General features: G+C 38.3%; 2 protein-coding genes across 8 annotated transcripts; both read right to left on the bottom strand.

Moving 5' to 3' along the window:
* Window positions 1-5,211: 5,211 nt before the first annotated feature.
* Window positions 5,212-8,661, bottom strand: LOC9272051 (protein DEETIOLATED 2). 7 transcript variants are annotated; one of them, XR_010737273.1, is made up of 5 exons: window positions 8,503-8,661; window positions 7,971-8,403; window positions 6,389-7,419; window positions 6,004-6,079; window positions 5,212-5,914 (listed from the first exon to the last, which is right to left on the bottom strand). XR_010737273.1 is itself a non-coding variant. In XM_066305083.1 (3 exons), exon 3 carries the CDS (start codon window positions 7,237-7,239, stop codon window positions 6,421-6,423), a length of 819 nt encoding a protein of 272 aa, XP_066161180.1. In that variant the 5' UTR covers window positions 7,240-7,419; window positions 7,971-8,403; window positions 8,503-8,661; the 3' UTR covers window positions 6,257-6,420. The 7 variants fall into 7 exon arrangements, 3 of the variants coding, with proteins under 3 accessions (XP_066161180.1, XP_015615378.1, XP_025877056.1); XR_010737272.1 differs by having other exon boundaries at window positions 8,357-8,403; XR_001540964.3 differs by lacking the exon at window positions 7,971-8,403.
* Window positions 8,662-9,368: 707 nt separating this feature from the next.
* On the bottom strand, window positions 9,369-13,762 carry LOC4349956 (aspartic proteinase Asp1-like). The gene is made up of 8 exons (XM_015762432.3): window positions 13,502-13,762; window positions 12,352-12,469; window positions 11,678-11,910; window positions 11,366-11,602; window positions 10,466-10,604; window positions 10,202-10,384; window positions 10,039-10,108; window positions 9,369-9,953 (listed from the first exon to the last, which is right to left on the bottom strand). The coding sequence occupies exons 1-8, from the start codon at window positions 13,663-13,665 to the stop codon at window positions 9,841-9,843; spliced, it is 1,257 nt and encodes a 418-aa protein (XP_015617918.2). The 5' UTR covers window positions 13,666-13,762; the 3' UTR covers window positions 9,369-9,840.
* Between the last annotated feature and the right edge of the window lie 383 nt (window positions 13,763-14,145).

Raw genomic sequence — 14,145 nt, 5'->3', positions numbered from 1 at the left:
AAAATATATGCTATTTTGAATTGTATTCAAATTAGGCGCATGTCATCGAAACATCCATAAAAAATATAAATAAATTAAAAGTATAGATTATGTTATAATTAAATTAGACTTACAATTTCCAAAATAAAAACAACTTCAACTGTGTGTAGAATTTTCAAAAATTACTCACTCCCTATTGTAAAAAATACTGATATGGCAAAAGGATGTTACTAAATTTATCATAAATATATTTTCATGTATTATGTTTTTACTCTATTCATATATTATTAGAAAGCTGAAGATCAAATATATTCATTTGACACCATATCAACACCTAATCCAGGGCTTTGACTTCGTTCGATCTAGCTCATTGAATTAGTTTATCCAGGGCACGCAAAACGACATAAGTCATTAGCACAAGATTAATCGAGTATTTAATACTAAAAATTTGAAAATGGATTTATTTGTTTTTCAGAAAACTTATATAATAAAAATTATTTTTTAAAGTACACACCATTTAGCAATTCGGTAAGCGTGGTCACGACAAATAACGGAGTAGCCAATCCAATAAGCACTTTAGAACATAACCATAAATTTATTACTTATGTACTAAAAGTAAATATGTGGTACAAAATATACTTTTTGAATCAATAATATTATAATATATCAATCATATGTCCCCGCTAAATCCTACGTAGTAAGTTCTATATACAAACCCGTGTCACTAATCATCAAGTTATATTGCTTATGATACATCAATGCACAATGCACCTAATAATTAGTTGACATCCAGTAAGCACGTGTGTCATCAAGCACCAAAGATAAATGATGATACTATGTGGGCAACCATTAATAAAAAATGATAGGTAAATAGAGGATGCCACAAAATCATAAGAAACGATAGTTGACTACAAGTAGATTGTGAGTATAAGTAATAGCGTTCCTATACTCCTACAAACACTTGTGAGATACCATGTGATGCTCTAATAAATAGGAGAAAATTTAAGAAAAAATATAAGGGAAAAAAACATCTAGCCATCGATTTGCACTTAAACCGGTGAATCCATTATTTTCAACCATTAAATTAGATATATTCACGTAAGCCCCCGCTCCTAAAAACCAGCTAATCCCTCTCTATGCACGCACATACACCGGAGATATCAAAATCAAAAAAGAAGAGTGCATATATGGTCCACCCTGTCTGGTAGTTTTTTTGTTTCTTTCTTTGTAGCCCTAAGGTTTTCCTCAAATTATGCATATATGTATCGACCGCTATTTGCAAGGTTGACGAATAAGTCACGCTGCCATGGCGCTGCTTCATGCCACCCTCACCAATTTTCTTGAAAATATTTTTTAACTAACAATTCAAAAGGCAATTATAGGCAGACATATAAACGCGTGCACACCCACCCTATGAATGCACATACGCACACCATACCTCATATGAGAGAAAAATATTTGTCAAAAAAACATAAAAAAGTACGTACATACAAGAGATTACCATTTGCAAAAAAAAAAAAACATACATACAATCGAAAATGTCATATGGAACCATATTTTATCTTTTTAATTATGTCGTTCTCATATAAATTGTGTTAACAATTAGTACAAATAATTTTGACAATATAGAGTATTCCTTTGTATATACCCATGAACATGTATAGGTGAATTAGATGTATAATAAAAGAAAAAAGATCAAAACTGATGTATAATAAAAGAAAAAAGATCAAAACTCATATTATGTTTGCAAAGGATGATGATAGGTAAGTTTACATATAACTGAAATAATGTGATTTTTGTTTGAATATGATAGACATTATCATTTAGTATATCAAAATCTATGGCCTATTTCATGGTATAAATATTTCCTTCTTTTACGGTAAAGTTATGAGGTAATATGTGCTTCTTTATGATGATATATGACTTTTTTCGGTAGTTTTTATAAACAAAAAATAAATTGCCCGCGCATCTGCGCGGGCTTCCTTCCTAGTTGATTTGAATGGTGCAATCAGTATACAAACTTGCAAAATTCTTATTCTGGTTATACGAGAACTTGTGTGAAACCAATGCCAAAATTAAACGACATACCATAACTAATCTTACTAGATTAAACTTGGCAAAATTTGCTACAGGACACCCAAAATTTGTGTAATTTGCTGATAGACATCCTGAAAACGTGTTATGGCTGAAAGACACTCTAAAAAAATGGTAATTTGCTGGAGGACACTTCCGGCTCAATCGGAGAGAGAAATTTTTCAAAAAAGACAAGAATGACCCTAGGATCAAAAGCTTTTTGAGCCGATACTAGAGTGAAAATGAAATATGGTGTATGCTAGTGATGTACTTTGGGCTATGGAAAATTTAGAGTTGGAAAATTTCTTAATTTTTACTCTAACACCATGTTTGAAGCATGTGGCCAGAGGGGCATTCTCGTCTTTTTTTTGGAATCCATCCCTTCAATTGAGCCGAAAGTGTCCTATAGCAAATTACCAGTTTTTTAGAATGTCTTTCAGCCATGACACGTTTTTTCGATGTCTATCAGCAAATTACACAAATTTTAGGTGTCCTGTAGCAAAATTTGCCATTAAACTTTGATTAGAATACCACGTATGCACGTGAGGAGGAAACCACACAAGGGCATGTACAAATATAGAGTCCAATATAATTTCTTAGTTAATACATATCACTTAGAGATTATTCTCCTACAATAACCATATCTATTAACCATTATTACACCAAAACATTTTTTTATTTCCCTTATTTCCTTTTCTTCTCCCTCATGCGACAGAATTTTCTTTAATAAATGTTAAGAGTAGACTCCATTGTCATGCGTAGCAATGATGCTTTCCTTTTCTCTCCTCTCTCTCTCTTCCACATCATCAAATTTACTTCTATGCCAACCAAGAGAGCCTATTAATAAACGTTGTTGTAGATGCCCTAAATGCGTGGATGCTTAGGTAAATGTAGAATAACTCACGCTGACCTGTAAAAAGAAAGACATATAAAATATATAGGAAACATATAAGATATAAATAAGGAAGTACAAGATAAAAAAATATAGATGTTATCTGCAAAAATAGCACATCTCATGCGTCTTGACTTATGCGCGTGATGTCATAATCAATATCTGACGTAGTAAGATTAGCCATGTGTATCGATTTGATATTGTATTGGTATGCATCACACAAATTTGTGTACCCCAACAGCATTTTACAATTTCATATCCTAAATTACACCTACCTTCGAGTTCATGTACTATCAATACCTTAGCACCAGAGAAGCAAAGTAGGTATTTTATCAATTATTACTGAAAATACCTCATATCAAATAGTACAGTTTTACTTTCAAACAATCCATATTGATGGTCCACATCGTCTGCGTGTCGACACCCTCCATGCAAAACGACCTCTGCCCCACGGCCCCACCAACCCCCTTAGTTGGATCCCACCACGCATCCTCTAAGGACCCCCTACTTTATGCTTACCTTTTTCACATAAGAGTATTACTAATATATGGTCGCGTGTGGTCTATCTTGATATATACTCTTTTCGTTTAAAAATATAATAATCTAAGATCGGATTTGACATTCTAGTACTACTCCATCAACACATACAAGAGCAACTATAAAGGTTGTGTTCATTAGTTTGTATTTGGAACCTTTTCCCCAACATACAAAACAAAGCAACAGATTATTCAAGATAATCTAGAAAATAATAAATATATAATTATAGTTTGTGTAGCGAAGACCCAGAGATCTGAACAAATTTGTAGCTTTGTATTGTGACATTTAATCAAATTTGTAGTTACTTTTGTTTCATTTAAATTGTATCATCAGTGTTGAGCCTAAGAAATAGTACTAATGTGTTAGTCAAACTATGAAGGATTAGATTTACAGTACTATGTTTCCCCTCTATATCAAATTGTTATGAATAAACTTTGCTATCTTTGATACTTTGTAGACTTTCAACGCGAGCATCCTGATTGCTAAAGTATGAAACCATCCATGACGTGTAAATGAACAGATGGATGGTTTTGTAAACAAATAAATATAATAATAGCAAAGATGCCTTTCAGTTAATATTTTTTGCATGCTTTTGTTTTTTTAATTGGAAAAATCTTAACGAGCAATGAATAATCTTCTATCTGTAGCCTTTTGTTGTTTCATTCGAAATTTTGGCAAACTGCTGAATATTTCCTGTACCGTCACTTATGTGTATGATCATAAACAAATTCTCGGAAATTTCATTGGAGCTTTCTACCAAGTTATTCGCAATAATATTGTATATTTGCTAGCAGCCCTATCATTTGGCTGATTTGAGGAAAAAACGAAACGACATATTTGTAAATGAAAAATAATTTGTGAATAAAACTTTTATATACGTGTTCTTAACGATCTACCAGCAAAGGCTAAAAAATTAAATAGATGAAAAAAAATCCCAAATATTGTATATTTGCTAGCAGCCCTATCATTTGGCTGATTTAAGGAAAAAACGAAACGGCATATTTGCAAATGAAAAATAATTTATGAATAAAACTTTTATATACGTGTTCTTAACGATCTACAAGCAAAGGCTAAAAAAATTAAATAGATGAAAAAAAAAATCCCAAAGTCAACTTCAAATTTAACATTGAAAACTTTGGCTGTTAAGCATAAACATAAACGAAAAAGGATGAGGCCGAAGTGCTATGTAATTGCCCGCAGGCCGCAGCAATGCGCAAGGTATTAACTAGTTAAAAATCATTCCTGGAAGCTTAAAAAAGAAAATATCATTCCTTACTGCAGGCGTTATAAATAGTTAAATATCGATCCTTCCTGGAAGTTTCAAAAGAAAAAATCATTCCTGGGGCAAGTGGTTTTTGATGACATGTCACATGATGTCTATACCCAGAGTGATAATACATGCAATCATAACAAATAATAATAATAAACAAATAAAGAAAATATTTGAACCCAATATATAGTGGTCCATGTAGATAGATATAGATAAATCAATAGATGAAGATATTTAAATAAAATATCTGCATTTTCTTGTGCGTGCCATCACTCATCAGAAAAGCACTTCTGTAAAGACAGATAGACAGACAAATAAACGGACAGATATGCTGAAATTTAAATAAAGTATCTGCATTATCTTTTACAGGTCATCAGAAAGTTAAATATTTGCATTTTCTTTTGTTGGTCATCAGAAAATTTAGTTCACTTAAAGCATTTCTGTTGTTCTGTCAACGCTATGCCAGAAACAGAGAATAATATAGTTTCTGCAACTAGTATCATTCATCTGGTACATATATCCTGCAGTGTACTACACACACTTTTGAAACTATAATCAAATTACATGAACTTCTCACATGGAAAATTTACAATCACAAAAGACCAACACAATGCTACCGGCATGTCCTAGTTGCAGTATTCAACTATTAAACCAATCTAGCTTAACACTAAAAACATCTATTTGAATCCAATTTTTTTGTTCCAAATAAATGCCAGATGATAATTCAGGCCAAACATACAAGATGAACTCCATCGTATCATGCAAAATATGGACCACATTTCACCATGAACAGGAGAATATAGGTAGCCATGTTACCAGCCTCTGTTACATGCTCATCCATCCTTCTCTTCAGCCAAATGGGCTTATGAGTACAGGCCTTATTTGGATGGCAATTGGCATTCTTCAGTGACAACAGTACTGGTGATTCTGAGGACTCGAGGCTTAGCAGTAAATTTCTCCAACTCCATCAGTGATACAGCCAATGGTTAAGTGGATGTCCAGCTCATGGTTCAAATGTAAGAATGATCATGGAAAGGAAGACATAATAGACTTAGGGCTCCTACTAATGATCCACGGATGGCTCCTACTACATGATCCACGGATCCAACCAAGTTGCGCTCTTTCCTTATCATATATCACCACCGGATCCTACATTGTAATGTCTACAAAAAGGAAGGTAAAAAGCATTTGTCACACAAAGATGCACGATGTCAATATTTCAGAAACTCTGGATGCTATAAGAACTTTGTACCTCCAAGACTCCAATTATGTTGAAATTCAGCTGATCCATCAAGGATGCTCAGTTCAGGCACACGTTCCCATTTTTTCTGTCACATACATACGAAAGAAACTTTAGCCATCATCTTCAATAAAAAAATTCTGTTCTTTTCTAGTTGTCAATTGAGTTGCAGTGACAGCAAGGTAGTTTGAGACTTTGAGTCATCCTTTATGAGACTATCTTGCTGTCCCTCATATAAAATTGGCAAAAACTAGACATAGATGTGGGACAAACAGGAACAACACAACTCATTTTTATTTCATTCAATCAATGGAACCGCATGCGCATGACAATTGTGTGAATCCAGGTTGTTCAATAGAAGTAACAGTATCCTCAGGAGAGTCAGGATGGTACGTACAGCAACAGAGGACAAGTGGTGAGTGAAAGCAGTTAGTAGATGTACGGGATGAACGCCTTGCGCGACGCCGGGTACTTGTCTCCGAACTTGCTGATGTACCACAGGCGCTGGTCTCTCGCCCTCGGTCCGAGGTTGACGCAGGTGTAGAGGAAGAAGGCCCAGGCCGCAGGCGTCCATGCTACCAGGGCATAGCCAAGCCACTCCACGGTCTCGCCGAAGTAGTTGGGGCAGGCGACCAAATCGAACAGCCCGTCCTTGGGAATCTGGTACCCTTTGCCAGCCTCCTTGAGCCTCAGCAGCTCCCTGTCTGCTGCAATGTTGGTCCACATCCCCCACACGAAGAGGGCCAGCCCAACGAGACAGCGGGCAACAGTGAGTGGCGTGGCGGTGGCTGGAGGCACAGCATCGAGCGCCCAAGAACGTGCCTGGATGTAGGCGTTGAGGAGGTTGAAGCTGAAGCCAAACATGATGATGAGGATCGGCATGGGCGCCGGGGCACGGCGCAAGCGGAGAAGCCGGAGTGGGTGGACGAGCGTGCGGTGCACGTAGTGGAGCATGTACAGCGCCGCCGGGAGGATGGTGACGCGCAGCGTCGGGGTTGACAAGGAGGTGGTGGTGGCGGAGAGGACAAGGGGTGGGAGCCAGAGGGTGGGGCTCTCCATGAGGCACCAGGCGAGTGCTGCCGGCACCGTGGGACCCCACCCCGGGCGGGACAGCTTCCCGTACGGTGCCGACATGAACCAGAGCGCGAACACATTGAGCGGGCTGAGCAGGTACAGTGTGACCAGGCATCGGGCATACAGCACGTCACCGTCGCTGCTGCCCATAGCCATGGCTTGCCGGTCAGTCATCAGTGCATACAGCTGCTCTGTGGGTGTTACCCACGACAGGAAGATGGGAGCGCCCCGACTCCCGATGCAGGGGTGGCTGCGTCACGGCCTTGCGGGATGGCTAATCGCGCGGCAAGAGACGGTGCTGCAATGGCATAGGGGCAGATCCGCAGATGGATTCTCGTCAATTGTTGGTAGTACCTGTGTCAGAATAGATATATCAGAGTCTGCTGATTTAATAAGATTCCACATTTTCTTATCACTGGTTCTCCAACTAATCATGAACAAAGGTATTATTAACACTACCAAACAAGTAATACATATACATGCAATTGGCGGAGCCATGATCTCTACACGACTAGGGCTCAAATCGAAGGCTAAAACTATCCATGACAATTATACACTGAAGTACAGTGCGAGTGCTGAAAAATAAAATGCAAGACTGAAATACAATTTCTAATCATACAACGAAGTACAGTAAAAGTACAGAAAAAAAATACAAGACTAAACTAAAATTTCATTAGAACACCTAACACGGCGTATCTTCGTAATTCTCACTATTCATTAACAGTACTACGTAGAGAACCTGAAGTTGAATCTAGAAAATGATATTATACATATGTAAGTGATTCATCCACTAATCATTCATCTTGTTCTGCAGCTCAGTTTTAATAATGTTCATAGCTAAGGCTCTTTCTACCATAGCCGTAGCAAACAGGCAAAAATAAGGCTAATTCAATTAAGCGATATACCAATGGAAAAACCGTGTGTGTATCACTTCGAACCATCTTCACAGGCTCACAGCAAGGTTGACCTTGGTCAGAGCAGCTTGAGAAATCGAAATCATATCTTATATCACAGATAAATGTGTCAAGTTGATCTCTAAGGACTATACAATCATATTCAAAAGAGGTCAGCCGCATATATCTTAGCAAGTTCAATGAGCTTATCCTCATCATAATTGGTAAAAGAATTCCTTGGATCAAGACAAGCAATGCATCTCAAATAGGCGAGTAGACCTTTCATCAAAGCAATTGTTTAACCCAACAATAATTTCATCAAACTACCACATTAAATACTTCATTGCTGAAATGATGCAAGTAAGTGACAGATTGTTTCTGGGTTGGAGTGGACTCACTGGACTGGACTTGGTAGAATGATTTTAAAGTTATATCCCTTCTTCATCTAGAAAATCAAACCAATTTCTAATTGAGACTAAATTGCTGTCGAAAGCAAGATAAAGGATGCATATCGAACATCAAAGATTAGAGAGGAGAGACTGACCTGGATTTGGGGAATCAAGCATCGAGGCGAGGTGGATGAGAAAGGGGAACTGTCTCCTTCCGTCGATTCGCGCCGCCGCTCCCTTCCGCCCCGATGCGCACGAGGAGTCGGAGTCGAGGACGAGCGGGATGCCGGCGGCGAGGAGGAGCGAAGCAAAGCGACTGTGCCTCACCCCTCTCTGGCCTCTAACCTAGCCAGACGAATGGGTTATTGGGCTGTGCAACTGTGTGGAGTTCAGTGGGCCGGCTATGTCGACGGCCCACCTTAACTACCGTCGTGTTCTCAACACGGGGTTAGTCAACGTGGGCTATGTAAGATTTGTAATGCATTGTAAAAATTGAAGCCCATAATACTGATTTTGATAAGTTTAATTAATTTTTATAAACTTGGGGGGAATTATTCACATTATTTTTCAATACATCTTATAATTTAAACAGTACCGTGCTTCCATATGATCGTAGCACCATGATCCAGTGTAAGACCCTACTGACCTCGTGGAATCGTAAAAAAGAAAATCTAAAATAGGATCGAGATGCTATAAAAATTAAAATAGATTGTCGGATCAGATTTGGTATGATGAGATGATCCTGACAACGTTGAGCCATACTGCATTTCGCTGCAACAGTAGAGATAATAAAAATACTGTTCACACAATCACAGTGCCCCTCTACATTACAGCAGACGATCCAAGTCCAGAAACTTTTTAGTTCACTTTTGTAGTTATGTCAGATGGATGGATAGAGGCTGACATTTCGCTATAAAGAGTACTGAATTTTCTGTGAGAGTCATCAGAAGTTCTAGTTCACTCCAAAAGACACTTTTATTGTTCTGTCATCTCTGTGCCAGAAACAGGGAGACCAAAGTAGTTTCTGCAAACAGTGTCATTCATCTTGAAGCTATAGTCTAACTACATGAACTGCTCACCTGGAAAATTTACAGTCACAAAAGGCCAACTCACAATGCTACCTGTATGTTCTAGTTGTGGTATTCAACTACGAAACCAATCTAGCTTAACACTAAAAACACCTATTTGCATCCAAAATTTTGGTTCCAAATAAATGGCACATGATTATTCACCATGAACAGGAGAATACAGGTTAGTGCCTTGTTATCAGCCTCTATTACTATTACATGCTCATCCTTCTCTCATTTCATCTTATTTCTCCATCCATTTGTGTTTAAGAGTACAGACTTTATTTGGATGGCAACAGATTGTCATTCTTCACTTACACAGTACTGGTGACTTGAGGCTAGCAATAACTTTCTCCAACTCCATCAGTGATACATCCAATTATGATTAAGCGGATGTCCAGCTCATGGATCAAATGTGAGGGATGATCATGGAAAGGAAGACATAATAGACTTGGGGCTCCTACTACATGATCCACGGATCCAACCAAGCTGTGCTTTCTCGTTATCATATATCACCATCTGATCCTGCATTGTAATGTCTGCAAAAGGGTAAAAAGCATTGGTTACACAAAGATGCATGATGTCCAAATTTCAGAAACAGTCGATGATATCTGAACTTTGTACCTCCAATTATGCTGAAACTCAGCTTAGCAGCAGATCCATCAAGGATGCCCAAGCACACATTCCCATTTTTCTGTCACATACATAGAAAGAAAAATTTAGCCATCATTTTCAATAAAAAAAAGTAGTTCATTTCTAGTTGCCAATAGAATCGTCGAATACTTACAGTGATAATGAGGTAGTTTTCAGGAGGGATATCCATGACCGCATTCTTACCAAAGATGAATTGCAATGACTTGAAGTCCTTCTTAACATCAGAAACAGATTTGAATGCCTTCTGCCCTTTCCAGCACAGAGGAAGACTAGGATCTGAAACCTGTTTAAGTGACTTGCTGAGACTACCTTTGATCTGCAAGATTTACACATTTCATTAGACATGTCTGTGTTGTCAAATTCATGGCAAGTAGATTGTTGTACGGTTGAAATTTACCGCAGAAATAGTTGCTTGGTATGGCTGCGCAGAAAAGTATGTATATGTGCTACCACTGTCAAATACAACCTCCATGGGCTTCGTGCTCAGTGAACGTCTATCAAAGTACAGTGTTGCTGAGCCGGGTGAGTAGTAATTCCTGGTAAAAAAGACAATAGTGTATCATGTGTTAAACCAGATGAATGGAAGTAAAAAAAATTAACTGAAGTCCTTATGTTACTTGCAAATTATTATATTTTATTATCAAGTGTGTATATCTTAGGTACTCCCTAGCATGCCTTCAATTTAGACAGTAGCCCTAGAAAAGTTTTTTTTTTTTTTAAAGATGAACCTAGATTCTGATTTCACACAATCTAAGAAGCCAAAGTGCCACCTTTCCTCAATAAATTTGAAACATGTTGATTAGTTTCGAAGTATCCATGCTGTTATAAAGTGGAAACAGTAAACAGGGTAAAAATGGTTGTGCAGAAGAACGATCAGCAAGATGTTAAGCAAAACCAACGTGAAAACTAGTATCCCCTGTCCCTGCGATCACAAAGATACAGAAAGGGATAATAACTTCCAACAAAAATTATCAATTTCAACACAATCGAGGTGTTGTGTTCTGAACAACCTTTGACATTGCAATGTTGATCAAGAATAACACAAAATACGAAAAACAACACCAAATTTGGATCTTAAAACAAACCCAAGATCTTGATGCCTTTTTTTTCTGAAACACTTAATGAACTGCTCTTATGTAAAGTTAAGAAATTGTGCACTAAACTTACGACATTATTACTGCTAACCAAGACATGGGAATCAGATAATGATAAGTTCATCTGGTAATATAGCAAGCAAACATAAATGATGATGAATATATTTCAGCAGCAAAGTAAAACTCCATGGACAGGTAATTACCCAGACGTGCTCCGGACCATGGATACCCAAGTTACGCGTGAAGTGGGAACCATATCATCCCCAAAGAAGAGGAATCCCCCTCCGCTGGTGCTGAGACAATGGCCGAGTACATTCTTGGTGATCCCTTGCTGCTTGAGCTGTGAGAGCAAGCTAACTGATCCCCTACCAAGCCCAAGCAAGCCGTCTGTTGTTGCTGGTGCTGCACCATTTTTCCCCACTTGTTGGTCATATCCACAGCTGCACAACAAAAGGAACCATCAACAACTAAATCCATTAGCTCTAACTATGCAATGTTTTCACCAAGTAGTATACCCAAAACTGAGGCTCGGACGAACATTGGATTTGTTCCTCAGGGGCAGTGAGAAACTGTCCATAACAAGCACACCGAGAGAAGATGCCTTGTCGGTGTACTTAATTTGATAATCACATTGTTGTTGTGTGGTGCACTTCTTATTAGGGCTAGATCCACTGTGCAACGCAGTACAGATTGAATTTGCACACGGTACTAGCTTGTTCTTTGTTGGCCGATACAACGGATGTGGCACCTGCAAAAACCATTAGAAAGACAACATCAAGCGCCAAATTTCTGGGACCAAAGATCATGCTGAGATTGCACATTTCCTACCAGAGGAAGGCCACTAAACAAACCATGTAAGACTGAGCAACAATCCTGAACCTAAATAGTTAATCAAAGTATGCAATTTTGATACCAAAGAAGGTATCTGTTCTGGGATTAAACTTAACCACTGAGAAAATTGGCTACAAAATTCAATATAAATTCTACTTTTGAAAATAGAAGATAAATCTAAATTGTCACTAAAAGACATCCCTACAGCAATGATAAGTTATGAGCAGAGCAATGAATCAAGAACTACACAAAGAAATGGGCAAAGTTATTTGGGCCAAGCACAATGCCTAAAGTTAACTGATAAAGACGAGAATTTTGATATGATTATGTGCAAATTATTGTTTGGCATAGGTTGAACCTTGTTGCAGCTCTGGCAGGGAGCGTCACACTGCAGCCAGGTGAGGTCGCTGCCGGTGTCGACATCCAGGAAGTACGGCTTCGCTGGGTCCCCAATGTTCATAGTAACATAGTAATGCCTGCATTTCCAAATGAAACAAAGCAATTAGTCAAATCGCACAGCATCTGAAACAAACTGGCAGGGGAAAAGAGCAAGCAGAGTTTCAGTCTTAGTTCTTGAACAAGTAAAATTAGATTAAAACTACAATCAGTCAATATATACTCTCAAACAGTCAAACTGCAACATTTTGTTCTCTCTTTTTTTTAAAAAAAAAAAAAAAGAAGAAGAAGCAAACTGTAACATTTGGTAAGAAGATAAGGCCCTGTTTAGATGGGACTAAAACTTTTAAGTCCCTATCACATCGAATGTTTGGATATTAATTATAAATATTAAACGTAGACTATTAATAAAACCTATCCATAATCTTAGACTAATTCACGAGACGAATCTATTAAGCCTAACTAATCCATGATTAGCCTATGTGATGCTACAGTAAACATTCTCTAATTATGGATTAATTAGGCTCAAAAAATTTGTCTCGTGAATTAGCTTTCATTTATGTAATTAGTTTTGTAAGTAGTTTATATTTAATACTCTAAATTAGTGTCTAAAGACAAGGACTAAAGTTAAGTCCCTAGATCCAAACACCACCTAAGTTTGCTCAATTCAAACAGAGCAAACTGGACTGAATGAATAAGTGCAGAGCTGTGAACAACACATACATGATACTACATTGCACTGCACTTGAATTTAATTTACAAATAGAGAGCAGATCATCATCGGATTCTGAGAAGAAGAAAGAGAAAAGAGTGGACAGGTTTAGAAAAATTCTGCCGGCGACTTGGTCAAAAATAATACAAAATAAGACCAACAAAGCAGCAACGCCCACAGAGCAACGGCGACGACTAATTGCAATCACCAAGAGACCAACCAAAGATGCAAATTCCAACACGCCAATATCTTTCCCCCCAAATGATCCCGATTTTAACATCTAAACAATAAGCAAATCAAATGAACCCCAATTGATCCGATACTGCTTCTTCTCCAGCGAACAAAGGTATCGAAATCCAGCTCGATCAGGGAGGGGAGGAGCAAAAGATCGCGTACGTACCCGGTGGGGTAGACATCGCCGCTGAGGAGGAACACGGCGGAGGAGGCCGACGACGGCGGCGACCTCGCGGGCGTTGCGGCTCCCGCCGGAGCAGGCGCGAACGGGAGCAGCAGGAGGCCCAATAGGCCGACGACCGGGGCCCACCTTGCCGCGGCAGCAGCCATGGCAGAGGAGCAGGGCGAACAGCGGCGGCCGCGGCTGCTGCTTTCTCTCTCTAGGTTGGGATGAGAGATAGAGGAGGCGACGCGGCGGAGGAAAGGCGGGGAAGACGAGGAGGACAGATCACAAGACGCTGTCATTTCCTCGGAAACTTCTCCGATACTATTTGCTGATTTTATTCTTTTTTTTTCTTTGTTTAGGCCTGGTTTAGTTCCCAAACTCCTCAGTTTGAACACATGTATAGAGTATTAAATATGGACGAAAAATAAACTAATTACAGTTCACCGGAAAATTGCGAGACGAATGTTTTAACCCTAATTGCGCCATGATTTGATAATGTGGTGCTACATTAAATATTTGCTAATAATGAATTAATTAGACTTAATAAATTTATCTCGTAGTTTTCTGATGGAATCTATAATTTATTTTGTTTTTAGACTATATTTAATACTTCAAATATATATCATCCGTATGACAACTAAACC

This window comes from Oryza sativa, chromosome 11 (genome assembly GCF_034140825.1).
Source record: "Oryza sativa Japonica Group chromosome 11, ASM3414082v1".
Taxonomy (NCBI): Eukaryota; Viridiplantae; Streptophyta; class Magnoliopsida; order Poales; family Poaceae; genus Oryza; species Oryza sativa.
The sequence above is the reverse complement of the archived record's forward strand: the minus strand, read 5'-3'. Positions and strand labels throughout refer to the sequence as shown.